Below are 26,198 nucleotides of genomic sequence, written 5' to 3' on the forward strand. Positions count from 1 at the left end.
AGAAATTTGGAGTAAGTTTTTAATTTCAAACAATGATGCATTCTATTAATTATCAATATTAATAGAAATGCTTTATTAGTTTCTTTTCTTAATAAATCTTTACTACTATAAAAGCAAAGAACAATGTATCGTTTTTACAGACGATATGGATTGAAGTTTGAGTCGTACAATAACTCTAAGAAGATAGATATTTTTCTAACAAAAGAACAAATAATATTGATTATTGTAACGTGCGTTTATAAAAAAGATAAAGAATTGAAACAGTACTTTCGCATCGTCACTGGTCAGGGTCACAATACGCCACCCCCAAGTAATTTATAGTAGAGAGTAATCAGCATTAAATCGTTTAAATAAGTATATAAGCATGTATAAGCACTCAACTTTTAATATACGCTATTAATCTGCATAGACGGTATTAAATTAGTTAATTTCAACTTCTCAATTCCACGTACCAAAAATAGTAACGAGTGTTCAAATATCTATAATCAATTAGGTTGAATAACAAGATTATGAATTTAATGTAAATAATTATTATTTTCGAATTGAACAAGAAACAGGAACAGCAACTTTCAAAAAAATGTAACATTCAATAATGGTTCTAGTAGTCAACTACCCCAAGAGCTCAAACTATAATTCATGAAATTTCTAGAATTAATATTTATAACAATTTCTAATATTAATTTTTGGCTCATGAAATATCGAAATTTTGAAATATATATATATTTAAATTTTAAGACAAAAGCTGAATTTACTAGTTGTTAAGCAATTAAACCTTCAGATTACAGTTGTCAAATTAATAGAATGACGGTCTATAACAGATTCTAAAGATATAATTAACTCAAATTAGCAAAATAATGGAACAAACTCACCCAATTTTAGATGTTTAACTCAAAGTTATATTCCGGAAATCACAATAATTAGTCGTTAATAACAGATGAATATTATACACCATTATTATAACTTTAACAACACTTGGTCAAAAGGTCCGACCAGTTTCAATTTTCCCTGAATTCTGACGTAAACCGTATCTACAGAATTTCACGTTCAAAACTCTCACTAGATGGCATAGTTACCAATATATCAGTGTTACCAATACTTCTACTTTAATAACATTTGTTTGACTTTTTTTTTTTTTTTTTTTTTTAACATACAACAACATCGAGAGGCCCCCATAAAATAAAAGTTGTACTTTTATTTTATAAATTATTTTGATTATAGCAGTCTTGTGTCAATTTGGTTAGAACATCAACACCTACTCCACCACCAACTACTAATACCAGACTCATTCTCTCATGCACCACCAAATAAAAGTAAAAACTAAAACAAAAAAAAAATATATTTTCCCCCAAAATCTCATTCAATAGCATACATCCATCTGACTCGCCCGACCTAGCATATCCTTGTATTAGTAATATAAGGTCATGAGTAAATAATCGAAAATAATTTATAATAACATTTCCAATGATGATCGAAATACTGATTTCCACAATTAATATTTCCAATTTTAAATAATTTCCATTAATAGGAGACCTTCAATATAATTATAATTATTAATTTCCTGAAGTAGTAACAGAATTTTATATTAGAAATGAAAACAATGACTTACATTACAGCAGCTCGGGTAGTTTCAGAACAACATCAAAATGAATTATTTTTACCAGGACAACAAAACTTGCGTACAGCAAACAGGTTACAATCCAAATTGAATACACGAAGTACAAAGTGAAAAGGACAGTCACACGACATTCATTCCAGGCCTGGAATACAAAAAATATATTAACATCACATTCATACAATATTTAAAATATATGCTGACCAAGTTGTTTATTTGTATAATTCTATGTTTAATTTAATTTACTTAATTCAAGATTCTGACTAGAAACAGTTGATCCACAGAAATGAAATTTACAGTTGGTTTGATCTTAATTATTAACAGATAATCTAGGTTCACGATAAATTTTTGTCATTGAAACGTGTACTTTTCTTACATCATTAGGATTCTCAATTGATCTAACTTGTAATGTATTCTTTGTAAGTAATCTCAAAATCTGGAATGGGCCAAGCCACCTAGGACATAAAGATTTAGTCACCTTATCAGCTAGACTAGATTTAAATTGGGACTTTATTAAAACCTTATCATTAACTTGATATGTTACAGGAGATCTTTTCCTGTCATATTCTCTCTTCTTACGGTGCCACGCTTTTTCCAAATTTTCTAAAGCTGTTACCCATAAATTTTTGTCCTTTTGTCTGATTTCATATTTATCAATTTCCCATTTCACATCTAGGGGATCGCATACATTATAATTATACACTAGCTCCATTGGTGAACATTTTGATTCAGTATGCTCCGCTGAGTTTATAGAAAATTCAATTTCATGGATACCCTGATCCCACTTAGTTTGTTTATTCCGGAAATAAATTTTCAGACAATCCTTCAAAACACGCAAATAACGCTCCGATGCGTTCGAAGCAGCGTGGTACGGAGATATACAAATATCCCTAATTCCTTGTCCGTACAGAAAATCTTTAAATAAAGATGAAACAAAGAGACTTGAATTATCATGGGAAACCGAATGGGGAAATCCGAATCGGCACATAATTTTATACAGCTTATCTCGTACAGTTTTAGCATTTAAAGTTCTAAAAGGCTCTAACCACATAAATTTAGTACAAGAATCTACAACAATGAGACAGTACTTGCCAGATTTTGATTCACATAATGGCCCACATACATCAAAATACCATAGGGCGTTCGGAATTTTTTCATATTGAGAAATGAGTTGTCCCATAGGCTGTCTATTAGTACTTTTATTTATTTGGCATTCCTTGCACCGTGAAACATAATCCCTAATGTCCCTAATTATTCCATTCCACGTGTATCTTGCACATATTTTAGAGATACTTCTCTGCGTTCCAGCATGAGCACCCGGTAATATATTATTATGATAATAATCAATTATAGATGTTATCAAACTCTTAGGAATACAAATCTTAAAGGGATTTTTAATAGCTTTCGTCTTTTTGCATAATATCCCTTTTACCAATTTATATCCATCTACGTTTACATTATTTTCTAATTGTTCAATTATTTTCATCAACTCTTCATCCCTTCTTTGGTGTGTAAACACAGCCTGAGACGCAAATGGCATTAACCACAAGTTAATTTTACACATATTTGTTACCTCATCTTTCCAAGTAGGTTCTAAATCAACTGACTCGAACATCTGCGTGTCATGGACCCTGGAAATAAAATCTGAAGGCGTGTTTAACACACTAGGTACATGTTTGACTTCAAAATCAAACCCTAACAGCCGATATAATAAGCTTCCATAGTTTTTTACTTTCTTTAAATTTCGTATGGCATATGCTAATCCTTGGTGATCAACTCGTACCTCGAATTTATTATGTAAATATGTTTTAAAACGTTCCATACATTCAACCAAGGCCATTAATTCCAATAAATATATAGGCTTATTTAAATCATAAGGACGAAGTTTTCGACTAAAATAAGCAATAGGCCGTAACACCCCATTACTATCATATTCTTCGAGACATCCCCCTAAGGATTTTGTTGATGCATCTGAACTAATTACAAACTTACCATTTAAATTAGGTAAACATAATACAATATGAGTCTCGAATAAATCTTTTAATTTATCAAGTGCCGCTTGCTGCTCAGGACCCCATACAAACTCAACTTTTGCTGACCTTAATCGGTTAATGGGTTCCAGAACTTCCTGAAAATGTGGAATAAATTTGGAATAATACTGTAAAAACGCTGTTAAAGCTAATAAACCTCTTCGATTTTTGGGAGGAGGCAAATTTTTAATAATTTCAAGTCTAGAGGGATCTAGATACAAATCATTTCCGTCAATAATATATCCAAGGTACGATACCTTAGTCTGAAATAAGGTTGACTTACTTAAAGATAACGTTATCCCTGCTTCTCTGAATTTCTGCAATACCAATTCTAATACACGCTTATGTTCATCTATAGTATCTTGAAAAATTATTATATCATCGAAGAACCACTCAATTCCTAAATGTTTTATTGGATACAATATTTCTGTCATAATTTTTGATAACATATGGGAACCTGCTGCCAACCCAAATGGCAAAACACGCCACTGAAACAGCCCCCTATGAGTCATGAAAGCAGTGTATTTGCTAGAATTTTCAGAGAGTGGAATTTGTAGATACGCCCTCCGGACATCAAGATTTGATCTTATTTTACCTTTAGATATCTCAGCTAATATATCCTCCATCCTAGGAGTGTATTGAGGATTTAAATACAAACGGGAATTTAAATCCTGATAATTTACTATTAATCTTTTGTCCCCCGATTTATTATTAACCAAAAAACTTGGAAAACACCATTCACTATCTGATTTTTCAATCACGCCCTCTTTTAACAATTCATCTAGAATAATATCCATATGCTTCTGATCTTGTTTGCTTAATGGATACGCCTTTTTCCTAATTGGTGTTTCATTATTAACACGTATTTGATATTCTACACCTTTCACCTTCCCTATTTTCTTACAAAACACGTCAGAATAATTATTAACAAGTTCATCTACATACCCTTGCAATGTATTGTCTTGTTCCAATAATACTGGATCTACCATCAGAGGATTTGTACAGCTATTCTCCCCAAGACCGCTCTGCAGTAAAGAATTTGGTACTTTTTCTTCCGTACAGTTGGCAACTCTGCTACTCATTGGGCCACTCACATTGGATGTTGATTCTCCAATAAACCATCTGGACAAGGACCCCTTCGGAAATTGGCTGGAAAAACCAAAACAATCACCAGCATCATCGTTGTCTTTCCTTGGATAAGTAGGAGAAATTTCTGACCCCCCACCTCTCATTGAATCTACCAGCGAATAAGATAAAGGTGCAAATTGTCCTTCTAATTTTAACCACAGTTTGTTCGCAACCAAATCCAACTTTGCCTGAATTTGCTTAAGTTCCCTTATGCCCACAATAAACACTGGACTCAAATTAGGCACAAGAAAAAACTTCAAATTATAGACCCTTCTACGGAAAGTTATAGGTAACACCACATATGAATTTAATGTCAAAGTTTTATTATCCACACCAACACCAGTAAAAGTTTCACTTTTCACAGTTATAGGTTTTGTTATCCATGAGTTCCAACGTTCAAATTGCTCTTTATTTACCATTGAAATAGTACTGCAGCTATCTAAACCACCGTAATATTTTTGTCCCATAACAAAAGCCTGAACAAAAACAGCAACGATATGTTTTTGACGTAAAGAGGTATCTGGATACTGTTTATTAATTTCAGAACTTGAAGGTTTCATAAATTCCTCAACACTTGAATCACACCGGGATTTCACCTTCGTGCGCCCCATACATATCATATTACGTTGTTTTTCCGTGTTATGCTCAGACATAAATTGCCCCTTTTTTGAAGTTTTTATTTTGGTAGAACAGTTTATAGTAGAAGTTCCTTCCCCACGACCACTATTAACAGAACCAGTTTCACACATCAGATCACTATTAGTAGGCCGGGATTGATTTGAGGAATGTACATTACGAGTAGAGGAGCGATGCCGATCACTCACGCCCATGTTTGTTTTCACGCCAACTGTCCGCCTTACATTACAATATTTATACGAATGCGCACCACCACAAACATAGCACTGTAACTGCCTCTTTTCTTTAACACTCGAAGTGGATGTCAGTCCGTTATAAACCAACAAATCGTTTTTGTAAAGTTCATATTGATTTACTGCACTCAATAATGTTTGCCAACTTTCCGGTTCTTTTTCACGAAATAAATCGTACCTAAGTTGCGGATTTAAACCATAATAAACTTGCCGAAGAATAGCTATATTATCTATTGCACAATTACCTTCCAGCAACTCATAACAAAGGCGTATTTCCCTAATATATTCAGAAGCACTTTCATTAGGATATTGTAGCCGATCAATAAACTTATTTCGTAATTCTCGTTTACCCAGCACCGACACCATGTCATTAAGTATATGAACACAAACAACCAACCAATCGTTTGTTGTTGTAAACTCACTTATCAACTTCGAATGCAACTTACCCGAAGTCCGAGATAGAGCAGAAAAATATAAGGCCTCGTCGGGATATAACTCAGTGGATTTAATATAATATATTGCCTTCAAAAATTTAAATAATTCTTCATAACGTGAACCATCACACTGTGGAATACTTTTTATTGCTTCTAAAAAGCTAACATTTGCAGCTGACTGAGTCACCTTTGAAAGACTTGTACGTAAAGTTAATCCAGCACAACCAGCTGGTGGAACAAAAGCACCTTTGCTTTCTTTTTCTTCGTGAGTATCGAGGAACGGGTTTGAGTATTCGCCCTGAACACCTGTTTGCACAGGTAACTGACCTTGACCAACCAAATGGTTATCAACGACACGTAATCTATTGGCATTATCAGTCAAGGACGAATGTCTTTCTCTTCGTATTTCTTGATACGAAGTCGAAGATAAAAATGGGTTTGTGCTATGTAAGGTAGCATTTATGGAAACATTTCCTCTATTTTCAAGAAATGATAAATCCCAATCAAGGGGATTATAAGGTTCCACTATCCCTCCATCGCCATTTGGGAAAGAATTTAAATGTAATTGCTGCCTAATCGGATAATCTCGGTTAACCTGCATTCTTACAATTTAGATAATATAATAAGTCATAACAAACAACTTTATGCCAAAATGAATCGCTTTTGATTAGTAATATTTCTAGTCAAAACCTATAAATCTAATATGGTGAATCGTAGTTCCACACTGATACTCCCTACTTAGATTATCCTACCATTCACAACTTCAAACATATCAAATAAATAACTACAACCATAGACAAAATTTTAATTTTCAACAAATGCAACTTTTTGGCAGGAGAGAATTCAGGGAAAATCATGTGTAACGTGCGTTTATAAAAAAGATAAAGAATTGAAACAGTACTTTCGCATCGTCACTGGTCAGGGTCACAATACGCCACCCCCAAGTAATTTATAGTAGAGAGTAATCAGCATTAAATCGTTTAAATAAGTATATAAGCATGTATAAGCACTCAACTTTTAATATACGCTATTAATCTGCATAGACGGTATTAAATTAGTTAATTTCAACTTCTCAATTCCACGTACCAAAAATAGTAACGAGTGTTCAAATATCTATAATCAATTAGGTTGAATAACAAGATTATGAATTTAATGTAAATAATTATTATTTTCGAATTGAACAAGAAACAGGAACAGCAACTTTCAAAAAAATGTAACATTCAATAATGGTTCTAGTAGTCAACTACCCCAAGAGCTCAAACTATAATTCATGAAATTTCTAGAATTAATATTTATAACAATTTCTAATATTAATTTTTGGCTCATGAAATATCGAAATTTTGAAATATATATATATTTAAATTTTAAGACAAAAGCTGAATTTACTAGTTGTTAAGCAATTAAACCTTCAGATTACAGTTGTCAAATTAATAGAATGACGGTCTATAACAGATTCTAAAGATATAATTAACTCAAATTAGCAAAATAATGGAACAAACTCACCCAATTTTAGATGTTTAACTCAAAGTTATATTCCGGAAATCACAATAATTAGTCGTTAATAACAGATGAATATTATACACCATTATTATAACTTTAACAACACTTGGTCAAAAGGTCCGACCAGTTTCAATTTTCCCTGAATTCTGACGTAAACCGTATCTACAGAATTTCACGTTCAAAACTCTCACTAGATGGCATAGTTACCAATATATCAGTGTTACCAATACTTCTACTTTAATAACATTTGTTTGACTTTTTTTTTTTTTTTTTTTTTAACATACAACATTATACAGGGTGTTTCCAAACAACACCGACAACGTTTGGGAGGTGATTCCTGACACCAAGATAAGAGAAAAAGTATAGACCAAGCTGGGTGTACAAATGCTTCCTTTCGGAGTTATAGGCTGCCGAAGACATGAAAAAAATAAGAACTTTAATGGTCCCTAGCTTCAATATTATGGGATCTACAGTAATCGTGTCAAGACTTTATTATGTGCACTGTCCAAATATCCATGTTTCAGAATCCTGCGGTACTTTGGCAACGTTTTTTTGTAGAGGTAGTTGGTGAGCAATTCAAATTATATGCTCGTAGTTAAATTTCTTTATAAAAATCTTTGGTTGAGTACCTTAGGAATCTAAAACATGTATTTCTGAATAGCGCACATATTAGTTCCTAAGTGAAGTCTTGACCCGATTAAATTAGATCCCATAATTTTGAATCTATGGATCTTTAAATTTAATTTTTTCATGTTTTCGGCAACGTATAGTTTTGAAAGGAAACATTTGTGCTCCCAGGTTGGTCTATACTTTTCGCCTTATCTTAGTGTCAGGAATTACCTCCCAAAAGTTGTCGGTGTTATTTTGAAACATTCTGTATACAGGGTGTCCCAAAAGTGATGGCGAAAAATGAAACCACAGATTCCTGGCACCAAAACAAGAAAAAAAAAAGTCCGGAAATGGACAGGGGCGGAACTAGACAGCTTCGAATGTGGGGTGAAAGGAACTTCACACTTGCCAGCGGAATAATGATAGGAGCTAGGAAGGGGGTTCAGAAAGACATAAAGGTCATATCGGCTTGATATGTTAAACGCATGTTACATAACTACGTCAGAGAGATTCTCCATACGTCATTTAGGGACTCACCGAATGTCTGCACGGCAGAGGTAATGAAACGGCGCAGTAAAGATGGAAACCATACAGAAAAAAAGTTGTTATCCATTGCGCGATTGCACGCACATCTATAATGGGACTCAAAGAAAAGAACTACTTAGCATGGTTGCATAATCTCAGGGAACAACGAAAAGTGGTACACCAGATAGAAACTTGCAGAGAGAGAGAGAGAAAGTAGAATTAAAAACAAGTGTAACTAGTCGTGTCATATAATGAAATAACAGGCAGAATCCAGATCGACACACTGCATTTGTAACGTAGTATCTTACACTACAAACTACTAGGTCATACCTGCTAACAATAAACGTATCTACAGAAGATGTTTAAAGTATTGTCCTCCCATATCTATGAAACGTGTGCTAATCGTGAGTTTCGAATGCATTCCATCATTCCCGATGTGTTGTGTAACTGTTCACACACATCTCCAATGCGATTTTGTAAGTCGGCAAGTTTCTTTCCCTCCACATTCGGAGCTCCACCACTGTCCACTTCCGGACTATATGTCATATAAACTTTTTTTCTTGTTTTAGTGCCAGGAATCTGTGGTTTTATTTTTCGCCGTTACTTTTGGGACATCCTGTATACGGAACAGTAGCTACAATACCGCATTCAACAGAAGCTCTCCATTGACTTATGCCCTCATCTAGCTTCTACTTTGTATTCCTATTTGTGCGGGATTCAGCTTAATATTGTACTCCCATCTGCTCTTAGGCCTTCCTAATGGTCTTTTACCGATTGAGTTTCCAGTTAAAATTCTAAGAACGTTCCTATTTTCTCCCATTCTGGCTAGACTTAATAACCCTAACAATGTTTGGTAAACTGTGTAAATTATGCAATTTCTCATTATGAAGTTTCCGCTATTCCCCATTCCCGTTCCTCTTCGTTCCGAATATTCACCTCAGAATTTTATTATCAAAGTAAGCGACCATGTTTTGCAATCATACAGCACAATATGCATAATTATCATTTTAAAATAGAGGTATATTCCAAATTGACTTGGGTAGTAAGAGAAATAAGAATTCACCCCTTCTTTTAACACTAAACTTGATATTTGCTTCTTATCTTGAGCATTGAAAACTTTTTTTCTCGATAATGATTTTATACGTAAGCCGCCCAAATCCATGTGGGGTCAAAGATACATACATACTATCTGAACTAAAAGCCCCTTGTGGCATATCATGTCATGCACTTAGCGTAGCTTCACTAATCCTGTAGCATCAAAATTATTAATGGTGCTGGTTGCTCCAGTGATGTTGTTTGTATGTATATATCCTGTATGGATAGGACAATCGTGCATTCAAAGTTATTACAGTATATAGAGTAATCACTGCAATGTTCTCTTAAGACGAATATTTTCCCAGAAAGTATTAGAAATTGTATAGCTTTCTCATCAAAATATAGCTGAAATACGTAATGCATATACTGTCTGCTTTGAATGTTATTCATCCTAACACTAAGGACTTATGAGCAGTCGTTCTTCCAGAAAAAATGTTCCGGGGGGGGGGGCACTTCTGGTACTATTTTATTTATTATTATATTATAGACGTATTAGTTTGGTCTCGTCCGGGGGGCACTCTCAGAGCTCTGGAGGGGGGTCAGTGCCACCCCAAAAACATATCTGGAAGAAACACTGCTTATGAGGCGAGTTGATTAATTCTCAACCTCAAGAAAGAAGAAGAAGACAAAACAATAGTCCATGGTGTGAAATTTACCTCCCAAACTACATGTGTGGTGCTTGAAGTCACCACATTATATAACCTATCCAATTTTTAACTCAATGACACCACAGCTAGAAATTTAAAATACCGAAATTCATTTTCTTCTATTTTCTGTTTTCATTGAACACGTTTCTTTTTTTTTAAAAAAAAATCAGTTACTAACGTCTCTATTAAATACAACTATCAATCAATCAATTATATTAAATCGTTTCTTCCAATTTTCTTTCAAGAAATAGCATCAGCTTATATACTACCTTTATAAGCCCTAATATGAATACTATAATCCTATATGGAAACTGTTACACGCCGACAAAATTGACTGCAGTAAATACTTTTAAAAATAGATAAAATGGCTTTGTTTCAATAACTTAGAGTATTATCGGTATGACTATCCTGAACTATCTGATGGATATGAAATAATGGATATTCTCTTTTACCCAACTTAGATCTAACATTTTGTTGTCGAGTTATGGCTGTTTTTGCATTTTTTCCCGACAATTTTTTTCCAGCTGGTCACAGTGCCGAAAGAAGTATTTCTATACCTGATTTATGTATACTTTTCGTGTTATCTTCAGTCCCAAACATTGTTTTGGGACATCCTGTATACACACACGTTTTTTTCGATTATGGTGTGTCGCTTTGATTCAGTTCAGGATGAAAGAAAAGCAATTTCAAAATCTTTTTCTAGTTTGTTCTTTTTTGGTTGGTTTCAATACTTTTGTTCGCGATTCAGGATTTAGGTAAAACAAAGAAGTTTTTCAACATTACGCTCGGAATCGACTCTGAGACTCGTGATTTTCGGCTTACAATCACATGTAGAAAATTGTTATGAGCAAAAGCCACGAGGGGGAAACAGTACGACGGGCAAAATCATGCAACAGTTAAAATTTCAAGAAATTACTCCCACCAAGGATTGGACTCGAGATGCTGTGCATCAGAGACGCGCGCGCTACTCACTGTATCAACGATGAGGGCTTTTAGTCTTAGTATTTTCTTAGTTGGACTTAACATAAACCTAATCATCATGGTCGGCCAAATGTTTCGAAGCTGGAACTTCATTATTGTGAAGTGAGAGCGCTAACCAATCGTTAAAATCTCTTTGATGCAACTATAAGGAAGGTCCTCAAACATACGCATCAACTCATATTTATATTTAAAGGTGACAAAACCAAATACATATTTAATTTTTTTCTTACCTTGTAACTGCACATTGCACTAATGGATTCGGTGGTGTGGTCAAACTCTGAAATTGGGCGGAAGAGCTGATCGACGACCTAGAGACAGGATAATAATTATCCACATTTTTCAATGGAAGACCATTCGTTTTCTTAGAGATAAATACAAAGTAAAAAATTTAAGAAAGAGACTTAAACTCACGAAAGGAAGTAGAATGCGAATCTTCACTTCCGCGAACACTTTGTTCCTGTCAAAGAGGAAGCTTTAGGAAATGACGACACAACTCGTTCATTTAAGATTTTTCTACAAATCCTTCAGCTGCTTTCCTCTCTCTGTCTCTCTCTGGTTTTAAAGAATGAACGGCTCGGAGAAAGACAATGATAAGCGCCACTTCAGGTGAAGTTGAGTTATTAGGTGGAATGGGTTGGAATCGGTACACAGAACAGTATGTAAGTAGTTTAATTTAGGAAATATATCTGCAAATGACAGGGAAAGCTTGCTTGGTATGTGTCATTGCATTGCATTGCATGGGAATGTTGAAATCTCTTTCAGCTTACTCGAAAGTCAGAAAATGTGATATGTCATTGTCTTCCATTGTGTCGCTCATATTCTAGAAATCGCTTAGTTTCAAGGCTACAAGCTGTCGAAAGTGTGGAAAAATGAACATTGCAGGTGAACATGTCCAAAACTACTAACCACTCAGCTGAGGCGGCATGTTATCATTTTAGACTTGTAATCTACTCTATTAAAAAAAAAAAAAAAAAAAATACATGATTCAGAATCTTTTGGTGGCAACACAAAGGATTCCCGTATAGAAGGTGTGGGATTCCCTGATATTCCTTTAAGATAAGTGGGACCTAGTTATTACATGGAACGACGTCCCAGCAAGTAACAAAAAAATCGTTGAAAAAATATCGATATCTTGATCATAAGGGTTTTTGATGTGTCATGCGTGGTTGTATAAGAACAGAAGGAAATGATTGTAGTGGATAAAATAAAATCAAAGAAAATCTTCGATTTAATGGGTCATGATCACATCCTATGTTACCGAAATGATGATATGCAAGAAAATGTGAGAATCTCCCAAAAAATACAGACGGACACGATATACTACCACCATATACTCATTGATAGTGGGGGGGGGGGCGGTGGCTCAGTGGTAGAGCGTTCACCTCTGGTGCATGGGGCAAACCCTGCTCCCGCCAAGTGAACCTTGTGGTGGACAAACACCGTGTGCGTGGGTTTTCTCGGGGTTTTCCTGTTTCCTCCCACTTTCTTCATTCCACCATTTCATTCATTTCTCATAATCACCGTCTCCTTTAGCCTAACCGGCATAAACGTGGGACGTAAAACTCAAAGATTTCATTTCATTTTACATTGATAGTGGGACACCCTGCAGTACAGGTAAATACTCTAGCAATGATTCATCATTTACTTTTTCTTCCCCCTTCATACTAGTGGACAAAAGATTGTTGGAGGCAATTGGAAGTTGATGACACATGAAATCAACAAAACTGATTGTGAACTAAGTTGAAAAGTCTGTTAAGGAGATAGACATTTCGAACAGTGCATACGGATCAGTTTGAAGAGAGTGTACTTGCTTCGATAGCTGTGCGTCGTGATACCAGTACACGTGCTCTGTGCCGGCTGCTAAACAAACACTACGTCAATGTCTGGATCATCTTTAATGAGAAAGAAATATACTTATTCAAGTTTATATGGTTTACTAATTATCGCACGCCTTTCGAACTGTATTAGACTTTCCAACTCTGGTTTTACTGATAGACAATGCAATATTTAAGAGATCAAGTATGTTCAATAGGCACAACAGTCCTATGTAGGATGTTGAAATCCGTATTCTACTGTTTTGCAACACCAATAGTACAAATTTTCACTAAACGGATGATCTGATATAGTACAGGGCCACCTGATTAGCCCTTATCTGTTACCTAACCATCTTTGCAGCGGTAATTGCCTTATGTTTTTACGTGGCGTGTTGCCGGAATTTCTAGAGAATGTGGTTTCAACACGATGGATCACCTGCACTGACGTGGATGTCAGAAATTTCCTAAATCAAATATTGGAAGTGATAGTCTTGTGTCTTGGCCACTACGTGTGGTAAGCTAACTAATAAGGATTAGTTTCTAAGAGATTCTAAGGATTAGTTTCTAATTAATAAGGGATTAAACGCCTAATATATCATCGTATGAAAACCAGAGTACCGAAACTTCATTTTTGTAGGTTTACAGGAAAGAACAAAACAATTTGTTTTTTTTTTTCAAACAAATGATGTTTTAATAAGATGGTAAACACATTATTGCATAGTAGACAAGGTATGACGAAGTCAGGTTCAATAACATTTAAATGACACTAACGAGGGAAGGGTGCGATGTCACTCAGAGATAATTGCACCAAATTTGATGTATGAGTAGGTAATGGGAATAGAAAAGAACGTGTGGAAGCATTCGTTTTGCAGGCGTTCAAAATCAGAAATAATGGACCCTACAGTTTTCGGGAAGTATGGCCTGTAAATCAGATATTGATGGAACTGAGCCTTTGCTCGCTGTTGCGGCCAATGCAGAAGAAGTTAAATAAAGTAGAATGAAAACAGAAAAGATGAGCTGAACAGAAAATGCGCCAATGTCCGCCCTCAGTTCCACCAGGCGAATGCCGGGATACTAAATTATCAACTGCCCTTGCCATTACCCACCTTATCGCGCTAAACAAGGAATTGAAATACGTTTTTAAAAAGACAGTCTCAACTTTTTTAGACTGAAAATGCATTTTTTTAGCATTTTAATTTTTGTGTCGAGTTCCTAGTACTATGTATGCCTGTTATATTTTTTAATGCTTCTGTTAACAACTGTTTCATTATGTAAAAAAAAAAGTATGTAACTCACTGTACGGTAAGTATGGTATTTTCTAATCTTGTTGAGACCAATTTGGACGCTAACTTTACGAACATGGCATGTGTGTAGACAGTGAAAACATTCTGTCTCAAGTGTGCTAGGCAACAGAAGTGAAACGCTCATATTCATTTGTGTCCCACTGCTAAAGCGCAATGTTTTTGAAATATGCGTGAGTTATATTTGGAGTCTTGAACGCAGTTGTTACGAGGTTGTTTCTGTTCAGTACATTTTGCTGCTTTCTAGTGGTGAGTAGACCAAATTCAAATATTTCCTTTACCTTTTGCGTTAACATAGTTGTGTTAATGAACAGTATTGTATGTTTTCAAACGGTCATTTTTGTTATGGCCATTCACAGTCGTTTCCATTTTAAACATCACTAAATCCAAAAAATATATTTAAATTCGCCTCACAAACTCACAATACTTTAATTTTGGTGGGTATCATGTCGTAAATATCAAACCCGTACAAATGAAATCAATTAATATTGGTAGGTTCAAACATTTAGTACTTGCGTACTGACAGCATCTTATAGCGTGAAGAAATACAGCAACTTCATTTCGAGCTTTTCCTTGGAAAACTTCTGGCGACACCCACGATTAATTTCCGTATATATTTTCTGTATTTTTTAAAAAATATAATTTCACCAAGCTAACTAGTGATCCATACCCAATTGGTAACGGCAAGTGCTGGGCAGTTGATAGATTTAGTATCCCGACATTCGCCTGGTGGGACTGAAGACGGACATTGTCGCATTTTCTGTTCAGTTAATCTTTTCTGTTTTCATTTTACTTTGTTTAACTTCTATTTTATTTAACTTGAACTTTTACTTCCACTTTGGCCGCAATAGCGAGCAAAGGCTACGTTTCATCATTTGATTGACAGGCCATATTTCCTCTGAAATCCCATTATTTCTGATTCCGAATGCATGCGAAACGAATGCTTCCTCACGTTATTTTCTATTCCCATTACCTACTCCTACATCAAATTTGGTGCAATTATCTCTTAATGACATCGTGCCCTTCCCTCGTAAGTGAGGATTTCACAATTATGTACAGCTCACAGATGACGAGAAGAACCCTAAAACAAGGGTAGCGGGGAAAGGTCAACGACATGGTCAAGTCCATTTTCGGTTTTTGAGGTGTGGTCTATACTTAGATGTCATTTGCTACTCCGGGTAAAGTTATATGTGTGCTATTCCGTGGTGTCATTTGAAACCCCCGTGCGAAAAGTGGGCGAGCTCATATCTACGTCACACTACTTCTGGTAGGGTTCTTCTCGTCATCTGTGAGCTGTACACAATCCAGGAAAACAGAAATTCCATTCTTGGAATTACGTTCTTTTGGTTCTCACACGAAGATATGCAATACGCGAGAACCTCGTTGCTCATGTCATTGTAGCTGCCGTGGCCATCTCAGAAATGTCAAACGTATTTGAATATAGCAGGCAACACCAGACTCGTCGATGCCATTAGTAGAATGAGGCCAATGACGGACAGTTTCAACACACTCTCAGAGGTGTTCCTCATTTCGCCCCTATCGTATAGTTACCCAATTTACTATCATACAGGGTTTTAAACAGAATGGAGTCCCAATGGGTCAAATGATGGCGCAGGAACACATATAGGAGGACTCATTTTATACATCTGATTTTTGCATATTTGAGCAGTTCATACTATGTTTTTTGTGGAGCGCATATTACCGCATTTCTGCAATACTGCTGTTCAGGCCCCTATCCAGGGGGGTCTAGGGGGGCCACCCCCCTAAATTTTTGCTGGCCCCCTCTAAAATTTTCACGGTAGGCTTGCATATGAACTATAATATGGTGATGAACTATAATATTGTTGGATCGGCCCCCCTAACTTCAGCCGGCCCCCCTAAATTTTAAGGCTGGCTACCGGCCTGCTGCTGTTGCCATTATCCTACCGGCTTTCCGTCATATCTACTACTTAACACAATTTTCAGCTTGTTCCATAACCATTTTTTAAAAACTTCATGCGTCATCAACTTCTACGCATTGCTAACAATCCTTTGTCCATTAAGGAGAGATGGAAAGAAGGATATATGATGAGTCAGTGGTATAAGAGCTCACTTCTATTGCAGGGGTCCCACTTTCGACCCTCGGCCAAGTGAGTTAATAGTGTAAAAATTTCGTATCCGTCCGCATTTATTCCGAGGATACTCCCGTCTTCTCGCACACAATCACTGTGTTAATTCTTTTAAAGTCATTTAATACCATAAATATCTGTCTCCTTTAACCCACATGGTATGATCGTGAATCATCAAACTGATGATTTTATTTAATTTAAGTTTTTCCACTACAATCGTTCCCTTCCGTTGTTATACAATCACGCACAACACACCGAAAGCTCTTCATCATCTTGATTCTGATCAAGATATCGATGTTCCGTCAACTTTAAAAAAAATTGCTGTGAGTTGTTCCATATGTCGTAGAACTCACATATTCTAACGGAATGTCAAGAAATCCCACACTGTGGGGTGAAATCCCTTGTGCCGTCCAAAAAGTTTCTGAGTCATGTGTTCTTGGATAGATCAGATTGATAACATGCCACCTCAGCTCAGTGGTTAGTAGTTTAGGACATATTCACCTGGAAAATTCATTTTTCCACGCTTTCGGCAGTCTGTAACTCTAAAACTAAGCAATTCTGAGAAGATATTTACTGGATTTTTTTCTGATTTTTATGAGTAAATTCACCTCCCAAACGTTGTAATAAGTATATTAGTTTAACGTCCAACAGTTATGCGCCTAGGGCAAGGGAAACGGTGATGATAAGATGGATGATAATGGGGAAGAAATAAGTAAAAGGAAACAGGTGTCCCTCTCCCACCCCACACATTGCATTTAAGTCAAGTTTATCAAACGCCTCATCATTTACTTTCTTATGCTGCAATATATGTTTAATAACAAGTACTAAATAGAAATTACAGATTTTTTTGAAAATTCGACTGAGTTCCATTTCCAGCTTTGATAATCCATAACTTTTGAAGCAAAGGCATACACATTATAATATTTTGTGTGCTTACTAAGCCTGTGAAGTTTCAAGATTGAATCAGTTTCATCGATCACATACAATTCTTGTGATTGATTGATTGATTTTTTAGAAAATTCAAATGAAGGATGGGGGCGCGGTGGCTCAGTCGTAGAGCGTTCATCTCCGGTGCTTGGGATCCCTGGTTCGATCCCAGCTCGCGCCGTGTGGACTTTGTGGTGGACAAACACTGTGCTCGTGGGTTTTCTCGGGATTCTCCCGTTTCCTCCAACTTTCTTCATTCCACCATTTCATTCATTCCTCATCATCACCGTTTCCTTTATCCTAACCGGCATAACCGTGGGACGTAAAACAGAAAGATTTTACTTCATTTCAAATAAAGGATGAGAAGAAAAATGTGAAAAAAAGTTAGATTTAAAATATTTTTGTAAGCAATCTGTATGTAAATTCGAATTTATTAATTACCTATATGTTTATCTTGGAATATTTCCTTTCGAATGTTTTTTTTTTTAAATATATGTATATTATTCATCCTTTCGAATGAACGGTATTAATTCTGCAAAATGTGACATGTAAATACAAGAGCTTCGTTTTAGCAAAACATAAGACATAAAAATGTTTCTTGCACGTGCTAGTTGTAAGAGCTATTTATATGCGGTATTATGACGTCAATAAAATGTAAAATAAATGCCAGCTGTGTTTTCTGTTTTGCTGAAAATAAATAGTTTGAACTTGGTCGGTTACTACTGGTAGCAGCCTTTCAATTTCAAATGGCAAGCAACTTGAAAATTAAAATGGGAAAATCGATTTATTCTCCTTATTTTTCCCCGAACTGGAATGATTAATGGTCAAGCGAATTATAAGTAGGAATTAAGACGGAAAAACATTTATATTATTCAAACGTACTCGACTTCAAGGATAAATATATATAGAATGTGAACAAACTAATATCTGTGTGTCATTCTATTAATATTCATAAGCGATTGAGCATTTTCTTTCCAGGACACAGATAAATTACTAAATAGACATTGTTTAGTAATCATTTATTATACCAATTTACGTTAAGTATGTAGTTAAGGTGTACCTTCAGCAGTGAAAAAGTCTCTTTATGAACATAAGAACGCTCTAATAACCATAGGATAGCCACACCGAGGGTGAAAAAATAACATTGATTCCACCCTATTACTTGGGTAATTTGTCATCGCTGGTTTTGCCTTGTGTACCTGTGTGTATGCATCATATCTTGTTCTTACTATGCTTCCTCTGAAAATGCTATGCACACCAAGGTAGCACAGTCGGTGAGATATCAACCTGCCAAGTTGGCGGTCTGGGTTGGATCCCCAGTGGGAGTTGGAGATTTTTCCTGTTACGTACCTTCGTTCCAATGCGGCTCTGAGGCCTGGGGAAGTAGAGGCCAGAGCTTGTTGTATTAAGTACGATACAGTACATCTCATTTTATGTTGTGTAAATCTGGAGCTCCCATATGGTCACCTTTGAATATGAGATAATAGAAACTCATGGATCTAGCTCCAAGTTTATACACGGAAGGAAGATGATGGTTGGTGTTAGTGAAATAAACATGGTGTCCGTCAGGGGTAAAAGTGGATCTGAAAAGGTAGGGGGACGCATGACGTCCCCCATCTCCCGTGCTTATTATTGCCCATTGTAATTTTTGGGAAGTGGAGGGACGCTGTAGATATTTTCTTGGAAGTGAGGGGATGACATCAACCTGCGATGCCCCTCACTTTTACACCTGGTGCCCGTACAAAATCCATATTTTACGCAGGGCGTTTAAAGAATATCGAACTCGCGTTAGTAACACATCTTACTACCTCGGATTACCACAGCAGTTGTTTGGGTTAGTTCCAGCCGTGCAGATACAAAATATCTTTTTTGTTCACAATATCCTACGCACGCTGCAGATCTTGGTGTGGCTGGTCAGTGGTCATTGCTGGAGAAGGTTGGCTGTCAGGCATCGTTCTATCATATCCTATATATGCACGATAAGGCTTAGGTCTGGGTACCTAGCAAGTCAAGGTAAAAGTCATATACCGAGTGCAACACGCTGAGTTGCTCTGATGATATACGTACATTCATTATTCTGCTTAAAGATGAGCATCTACCAAGAATAAAGATAAGATCGGAGTCGAGGATATATGCACTACGCAATGTTTATATCGGTAAAACGCAGTGCTCATAATGGAGACCAAAAGCAAACGGCACACGTTTGTCCACTGACACGACTGCGGAATCGACCATTACCGTGTTCTAGACAGAAATGTCTTTTATCGCTGAATACTACCACCTTCAATTCTCTTTGTCACTGTAGTCTTTACCTATATAGCCGAAAACATTCTTGTTCTAGGCGATGAGCAAGTGTCAGGAGTAATTCTGATCTCAGTTTACCTCCAATAATCATTTTAGTATTCATTTGCTCAGATGGAGGAGGTTGTACGGCGACTCTAGTCGTAGTGGCAGTAACCTTTCTTCATTTAAGATTGCTCGTCAAGGTGTTCATAGGTGCTTCGCGATTATACTGGGGAGGCATGTCTGGTGTGGAAAACGTTTGCTTCTCATCCTGTACACCTTTGACATTTTGATGATTCACAGGAACAACATTTCTGCGCAGTGACTATCCGTCCTCTCTCAGATTCACTATACGACCACGCTTAAAGTCAATTACAGAATATTCGTTCGTTGATCTTGTTTCGACATTGCAGACACCGATTGCGACCTATACACAATGGATTTGTATACACAACTACACTCATCGTGTTGCTTGGATATTTTCAAATAAGTAACAGTTGACCTACATGGACACTAAGATCCGATGTGTTACGTCCTACAAACTAAGCTCAGCATGACCACTATGTTCTATTGCTATACATTCTATGGTGCTAATTTCACTGATCAGGTGTGTATACGGGTTGTTCTACAATGCGTTTCCAGCAATAAATAGATGCATGTTGTTGACCTTTTCAATTCCGTACCATCAAGGCTCGTTATGTTCTTTTTAACTAACTTCTAAAAGGGAGGAGGGTCTCAATACGATACGTTTATACAGGGTGTTTCAAAACAACACCGACAACATTCCGGAGGTGATTCCTGACACCAAGATAAGACGAAAAGTACAGATCAAACTGGGTGCACAAATGCTTCCTTTCGGAGTTATAGGCTGGCAAAAACATGAGAAAATGAACTTCAAAGGTCCATAGCTCGAAAACTATGGGACCTACCGTGGTCGTGTCAAGATTTCACTTAGGAACTAATATGTGCCCTATCCAAAAATCCATTTTTCAGAATCCTAAGGTACACATGCAATAATTTTTATAGAGGGAGTTTGGTTACGGGCATATAATTTGAAGTACTCACCAACTACCTCTATAAAAATGTTGCAGAATTCTGAAAGATGGATATTTGGATAGGGCACATACGTGTTCCTAAGTGAAGTCTTGATCCGACTACGATAGATCCTATAGTTTAGGACCTATGAGCCTTTAAATTTCATTTTTTTAAAATGTTGTTGGCAGCCTATAACTCCGAAAGGAAGTATTCGTGCACCCACGTTGGTCTATACTTTTTGTCTTATCTTGGTGTCAGGAATCACCTCCCAAACGTTGTCGGTGGTGTTTTGAAACACCTGTATATCTGTTGTGGTTGTTTTCGTGCATAACTTGGAGGTAGGTACAAACCTTTTTGTTTGAAAGTATATATTTCCCCAGTGATCTTTACATTTAATCGAAATACAAATATTATCTTCGGTGCTAGATCATGACACACCACAGTGTACGAGTATTATGCATTGTGAAATACCTTAATTTTGTGTATGATTACGCATAACTGAGTACATCAATTTTGTTGATTTGAAATTGGGTAATGTTATATTAAAGTTCTTCTTATTATTAATTATATAGGGGACACAATGGTTCATTGATAGATTGAATTGCATTAGAGTGGGATTAGCGTCCCTTTCAGAAGCGAGACTATATGAAACGTAGATCTACACTTTCATGTGGGATCCGAAACACATGAGCTACCATCGGGAATCAAAACGAATCTCCCGCGCCGAAGACGGGTACGCTAACCATGTACCTATATAACCATGCTGTCATATCGTCGCTAAAACAGGTACAGGCTTATCTGAATGTTTTTAATTTTATAGGAAAGCGATTTGAAATTGTTGTTATAACGTTATACGCAACTAATCATTTTATTTTCAACACAGTGTTGCGAAAGTTTGTACCAAGAAAGCTTTGACCTTACTGTTTCTAAAGACAGTTTTAAAAGTTGACCAAGTTGTACTTTTGACGAAAAAAAAATGTATCTTAATCAGTTACGCCCTTGAGAAATTAAAAATAAGATACATCAATAGTGTTAAGTGTTCAAGAATTCACTGATGACCAGGAATGAAGTCGAGCTGGGGCGCGCCTAGGTGATGTCCTAGTACTTGTCTTACTGCCAGGGCATCGTCCTGGTATGTTTTCAGATATTGGTGTACCGTTCCGAACATTCCTTTGCGAGAAAATTTGAATTTTCATGTTCCGCAGTTTGAATTAAGGAAGTATAGAAGTGTGTGTGACCATTATTATTATTATTATTACTATTATTATTATTATTATTATTATTATTATTATTATTATTAATAATAGTAGTAGTAGTAGCAGTGGTAGTGGTAGTACAGTAGTATGAATAATAATAATAATAATAATAATAATAATAATAATAATAATAATAATAATAATAATAACAGTACGCGCAGTTGGCGCTCCGGTATTTTCGCAATCACCACTGCCGAACATCACGGCTGACAATCCAGTGTGTTTGTAGACCTAATTGTGGCCAGGAAGTAGTAATGTCCCTGATATACGTAAATGTGCTGTTTCCTTTGAAAAGGGACGATAAACTCAAAATCAAATCAAATCTTTTGAAAGGAACAAATTAAATTATCAGTAAGAATGTTGTCTTCTCGCACGTTATATTAAAGTACGTATTACTACTCATATCTTGAACTTAGTGAGAATATATCTATTAGTTAGTAATATTGGTGTTACAGAATAAGAATATTGTGCAACAAAATAAGAATCCTACAGAAAAATATTGTTTTTAATGCAACTTAAACTAATCCTACATATTGCAATTGCTAACAGTACCAAAAATAATATGGTGTCCATTATTTTTTTGGGAACATTTAAATTATATTTTTATTACATACTTAGCAAAACAAGAAACTGTTTTATATTCAGCATACTACTATACACCAAATTAAATGTTATAGAAATTAATGATCATAGCATGAACTAACTTCACGTCAGAGCATGTCATAGGTTCTTGAGAGTATGAATAAAAGTAGAATCTCTAACACTGTATTGGGATAGCCTGCAAAGACTTTAAAATCACAAAGGAACTAATCATGGGCGAATGCCTCTTTCCCGACATTTTTAGACGCTTAATATCAAGATACACCATTTGCAGACAGCTCATATCTCCTTTCATATGAGGAATTCAGCTCTGAAAGTTTTATGGTTGATAGAGCAGGTTAAATAAGCATGCATGGTGCTCATTTTTCAAACTTACAATTTTGTGAGTTACGCCCGTACGTGCCTTTACCGACGATATGTACGAGAGGTCCGTGGTTCTATCCCAAGCTTCGTCCCTTTGTGATAAACAATATCGTGACCACGGGTATTGTCGGAGTTTCCCTTTTCCTCCTGCGTCTCCAATTACTAATTTCACACACTCAATTCTTTCAGAATCATTCACTCTTGCTGCTCACCGATCTTCTTGAGCCTAATGGACATACATATCGAATGTTAAATTATAAGGATCTTATTTTCCTACTTATATCCAGGAAATAGGTACTAATGAACATTTCATACTTAATGTTAGTTTACCATGTAACATATAAATATGATGTATGAGAAAAGATAATCATTTTAGAAATAGAAAATTAAATAACCCAGGCGCAGTTGTAGCAAGTTACATGATTGCGCAGCCACCTATTTAATAACCTCAAAAAATATTCTTGAAATATTAGAATAGATTTTGAGTAAAAATCAAACTTTGCTTTTCACCGCAAGACAGTATTGACGTATCTCTCAAAAAATAAAAATAAAATAAAATAAATTGAAAGAAAGGGGGCAATTTTACGTTTATAGTTACTTAGTGCTGCAACTACAGTCAATACCATTGAACATATAACGCGAATTCCTATTTCTTAACATGTTAATGCTTAGAAGCAACTGAGCCATCGTAGATCTCACATCCTCCACCATCGTCTCTGCCTATGAAGTCTACTCCTTCCCCCTGGCTAAAAAAATTGATTTTTTTTGACAGTTCCTATAACATACAGTGTTAAATCATACACACATACACACACCGTGTATATACCTAGGTATACACCGTGGCCCTTATAACAAGTAATATTCCCAAAAGTACTAAGTGGTTTGAGTCTATTGCATTAATTTGTTCTTCAAAAGTTTTTTTTTATATATTTCATCTGTAACATTGATTTCCAATTTATAACTTAATCTTTTGATAATTAAGTTTTAATGATGACCGTATAGATTCTGATTACACGCCTCTTCCATATGTACTATCCAACGAATGAAGACCATTAAATATAAAAATCAAATAATAGGTTGGTTAATGACTCAGGAATGGAAACGGTAATTTCACACTAATAATAGTAATAGAAAGAGTACTGATCAGCCATCAAACCACACATGTTGTTTACTGCTATCGATTTTGCAACCCACGTTCCGGAACTGTTTTAAACAACTCAAATCAGAATCCACCAGTCGTGAAATGAACTTTTTGTAATAGCCTTTACTATTATTATTATTACTGAATGTTACACAGATGTTTTTTTGGTTTCAACATAATTTCTGAGTTTCTGATGGTTTATTTTTTCCCCCCTTTTTTGCAATGCAAATACTATAAATAAATGAAGTGGCGACGACATATGAATACGGGAACTTTTGACACAGTATTTGCATTTACATACCGTGCAGTAAAACATATTAAGTTGGACATCTAATTAGGTCTACTATATATTTTTTGTTACAGTATTTGGGAATCTGATTAGTTTTATTGTGTAGTTTTGGTAGCATACTAATACCACACCCGTCTAAGTATATTCCAGAATTTGTTCTCTCATATGCATTAGGACACGTGATATGTAACCAAGGATGAAAAATAAGATAAGTTTCAATATAATTGTCATGTATTGGTCAGATGAAGACAAAATGGGGATTGGAAAAAGAACATTCACCAAATGCCATTATACAGGGAGATTGAAAAAATTCCGTTACCTCTGTGAATAGGAGTATAGGAGTATAGGAGTAAGTATGAATAGGAGTATAGGAGTATAGATCTTATCAATACTTATTCCAGAGTGTTCGTGTGAATTCCGTAATTTTAATATCACAAGAACAATTTGACGCAAGTGCGATGTACAGTTCTTCGTAACATTGCTAACGTTATTGATGCAAAAGCACATCTACCTGTAGCTTCACGTTCCTCTATTGTACTATGACCGATGCGATAATACGTTCTCTTTGATGCAATACTCCAACACGCTATCGTCCGAGGATAGATTAGCACTTCGTGGGGGCATTCCAGAGGTGGAAGTAACTGTGCTAAACAGCTTTCGATCTATTTATCTCTGAACACCCTACTCGGATTTTCCCTGACAACAAGTGCATGATGTGCTGCTGCACCGTCATCACCAGTTTCAAATAGATTTTGTTCCATTGTGAGATTGTCCATTTCCGTGAGACAGGTTTATTAAACCGTGCTTTGAAATCCTCTTTGAATATGCTTCCTTTATTTGTTTGTATAAAGTTATTCTTGGGCAACTCACATAGTCACTGCGGGCCCAGTTTTTCTTTTTTTTTCTTTCTTTTATTTTTGAGATGTTACAATCTGGAATGAGAAAATATGAGGATAGAGAGAGAGAGTTTTGAATCACTCTATAGATTTTTTCCTCATATAAGGTTTTCCCGTAATATTCTGTAGCTAGCGTACTCAATTTGAGGGTATATGGTCCAAAATTCAAACCCTTCTGATAGTACGGTTCCTCTTATGATACAAACATAATGATTCAAGTCTGAATTGAATAATAACTCTCGCACTTGCTTTGGTGGTCAGTAGTAAAGCGTAAGGATCAAACCAATTTTATAGGTCTATGTTTAGTATCTCCAACAACAACGAGTACCACGACATATTCAATAATCTTCTAGACTGAATTCGTATCAGCACAGTGAATATTCCTTTGAATGTGCATGATTTACTTCCTTGTGAGCAGTTGTTCTTGAGGATTTGATCCGTTGATCGCTGCGATATATTTGATTGAAATTTGTAATATACGTGCATATCTTTCATTGTTGGTAGAATGAGGAGCACCGGGGAAGGGCAAACACCTGAAAGATCCTTACATTCATCTTCTTATAAGTAGCCGAGGACGATGATTGATTAATTGTTTGCTTGGAATTTAGCGTCCCTTGCTTTTAGTACCGAGGCTGTATAAGACATGTATTAACAGTTTTAAGTGGAATCTGAATCATTATAAATCATTCAATTTCCATGGCTCTCACTGGGATCCCGTGTTCCATAGACGTGCGCATTAGCCACTACATCACTGG

At 35.9% G+C, this 26,198-nt stretch overlaps 2 protein-coding genes across 2 annotated transcripts in view; one reads left to right on the plus strand and one right to left on the minus strand.

Annotated features, from left to right (window-relative positions):
- LOC145680556 (FAD-dependent oxidoreductase domain-containing protein 2-like) overlaps positions 1–26,198 on the plus strand; it is a 605,718-nt gene that overhangs the window by 19,515 nt on the left and 560,005 nt on the right. The gene's annotated exons all lie outside the window — the stretch shown is intronic.
- On the minus strand, positions 873–6,065 carry LOC145680555 (uncharacterized). The gene is made up of 2 exons (XM_081751186.1): positions 4,588–6,065; positions 873–1,757 (listed from the first exon to the last, which is right to left on the minus strand). The coding sequence occupies exons 1-2, from the start codon at positions 6,003–6,005 to the stop codon at positions 1,736–1,738; spliced, it is 1,440 nt and encodes a 479-aa protein (XP_081607312.1). The 5' UTR covers positions 6,006–6,065; the 3' UTR covers positions 873–1,735.

This window comes from Thermobia domestica, chromosome 3, assembly GCF_964235325.1.
Source record: "Thermobia domestica chromosome 3, izTheDome1.hap1.1, whole genome shotgun sequence".
NCBI lineage: Eukaryota > Metazoa > Arthropoda > Insecta > Zygentoma > Lepismatidae > Thermobia > Thermobia domestica.

Bases quoted from the DNA above. Each gene is read 5' to 3' on its own strand.
- LOC145680555 (XM_081751186.1), bottom strand. From the start codon at position 6,005: ATGGTGTCGGTGCTGGGTAAACGAGAATTACGAAATAAGTTTATTGAT. The intron at 1,758-4,587 runs GTATGTAGATGA...TTTGTATTCCAG, and splicing joins CAAGACAATACATTGCAAGG to GCCTGGAATGAATGTCGTGT.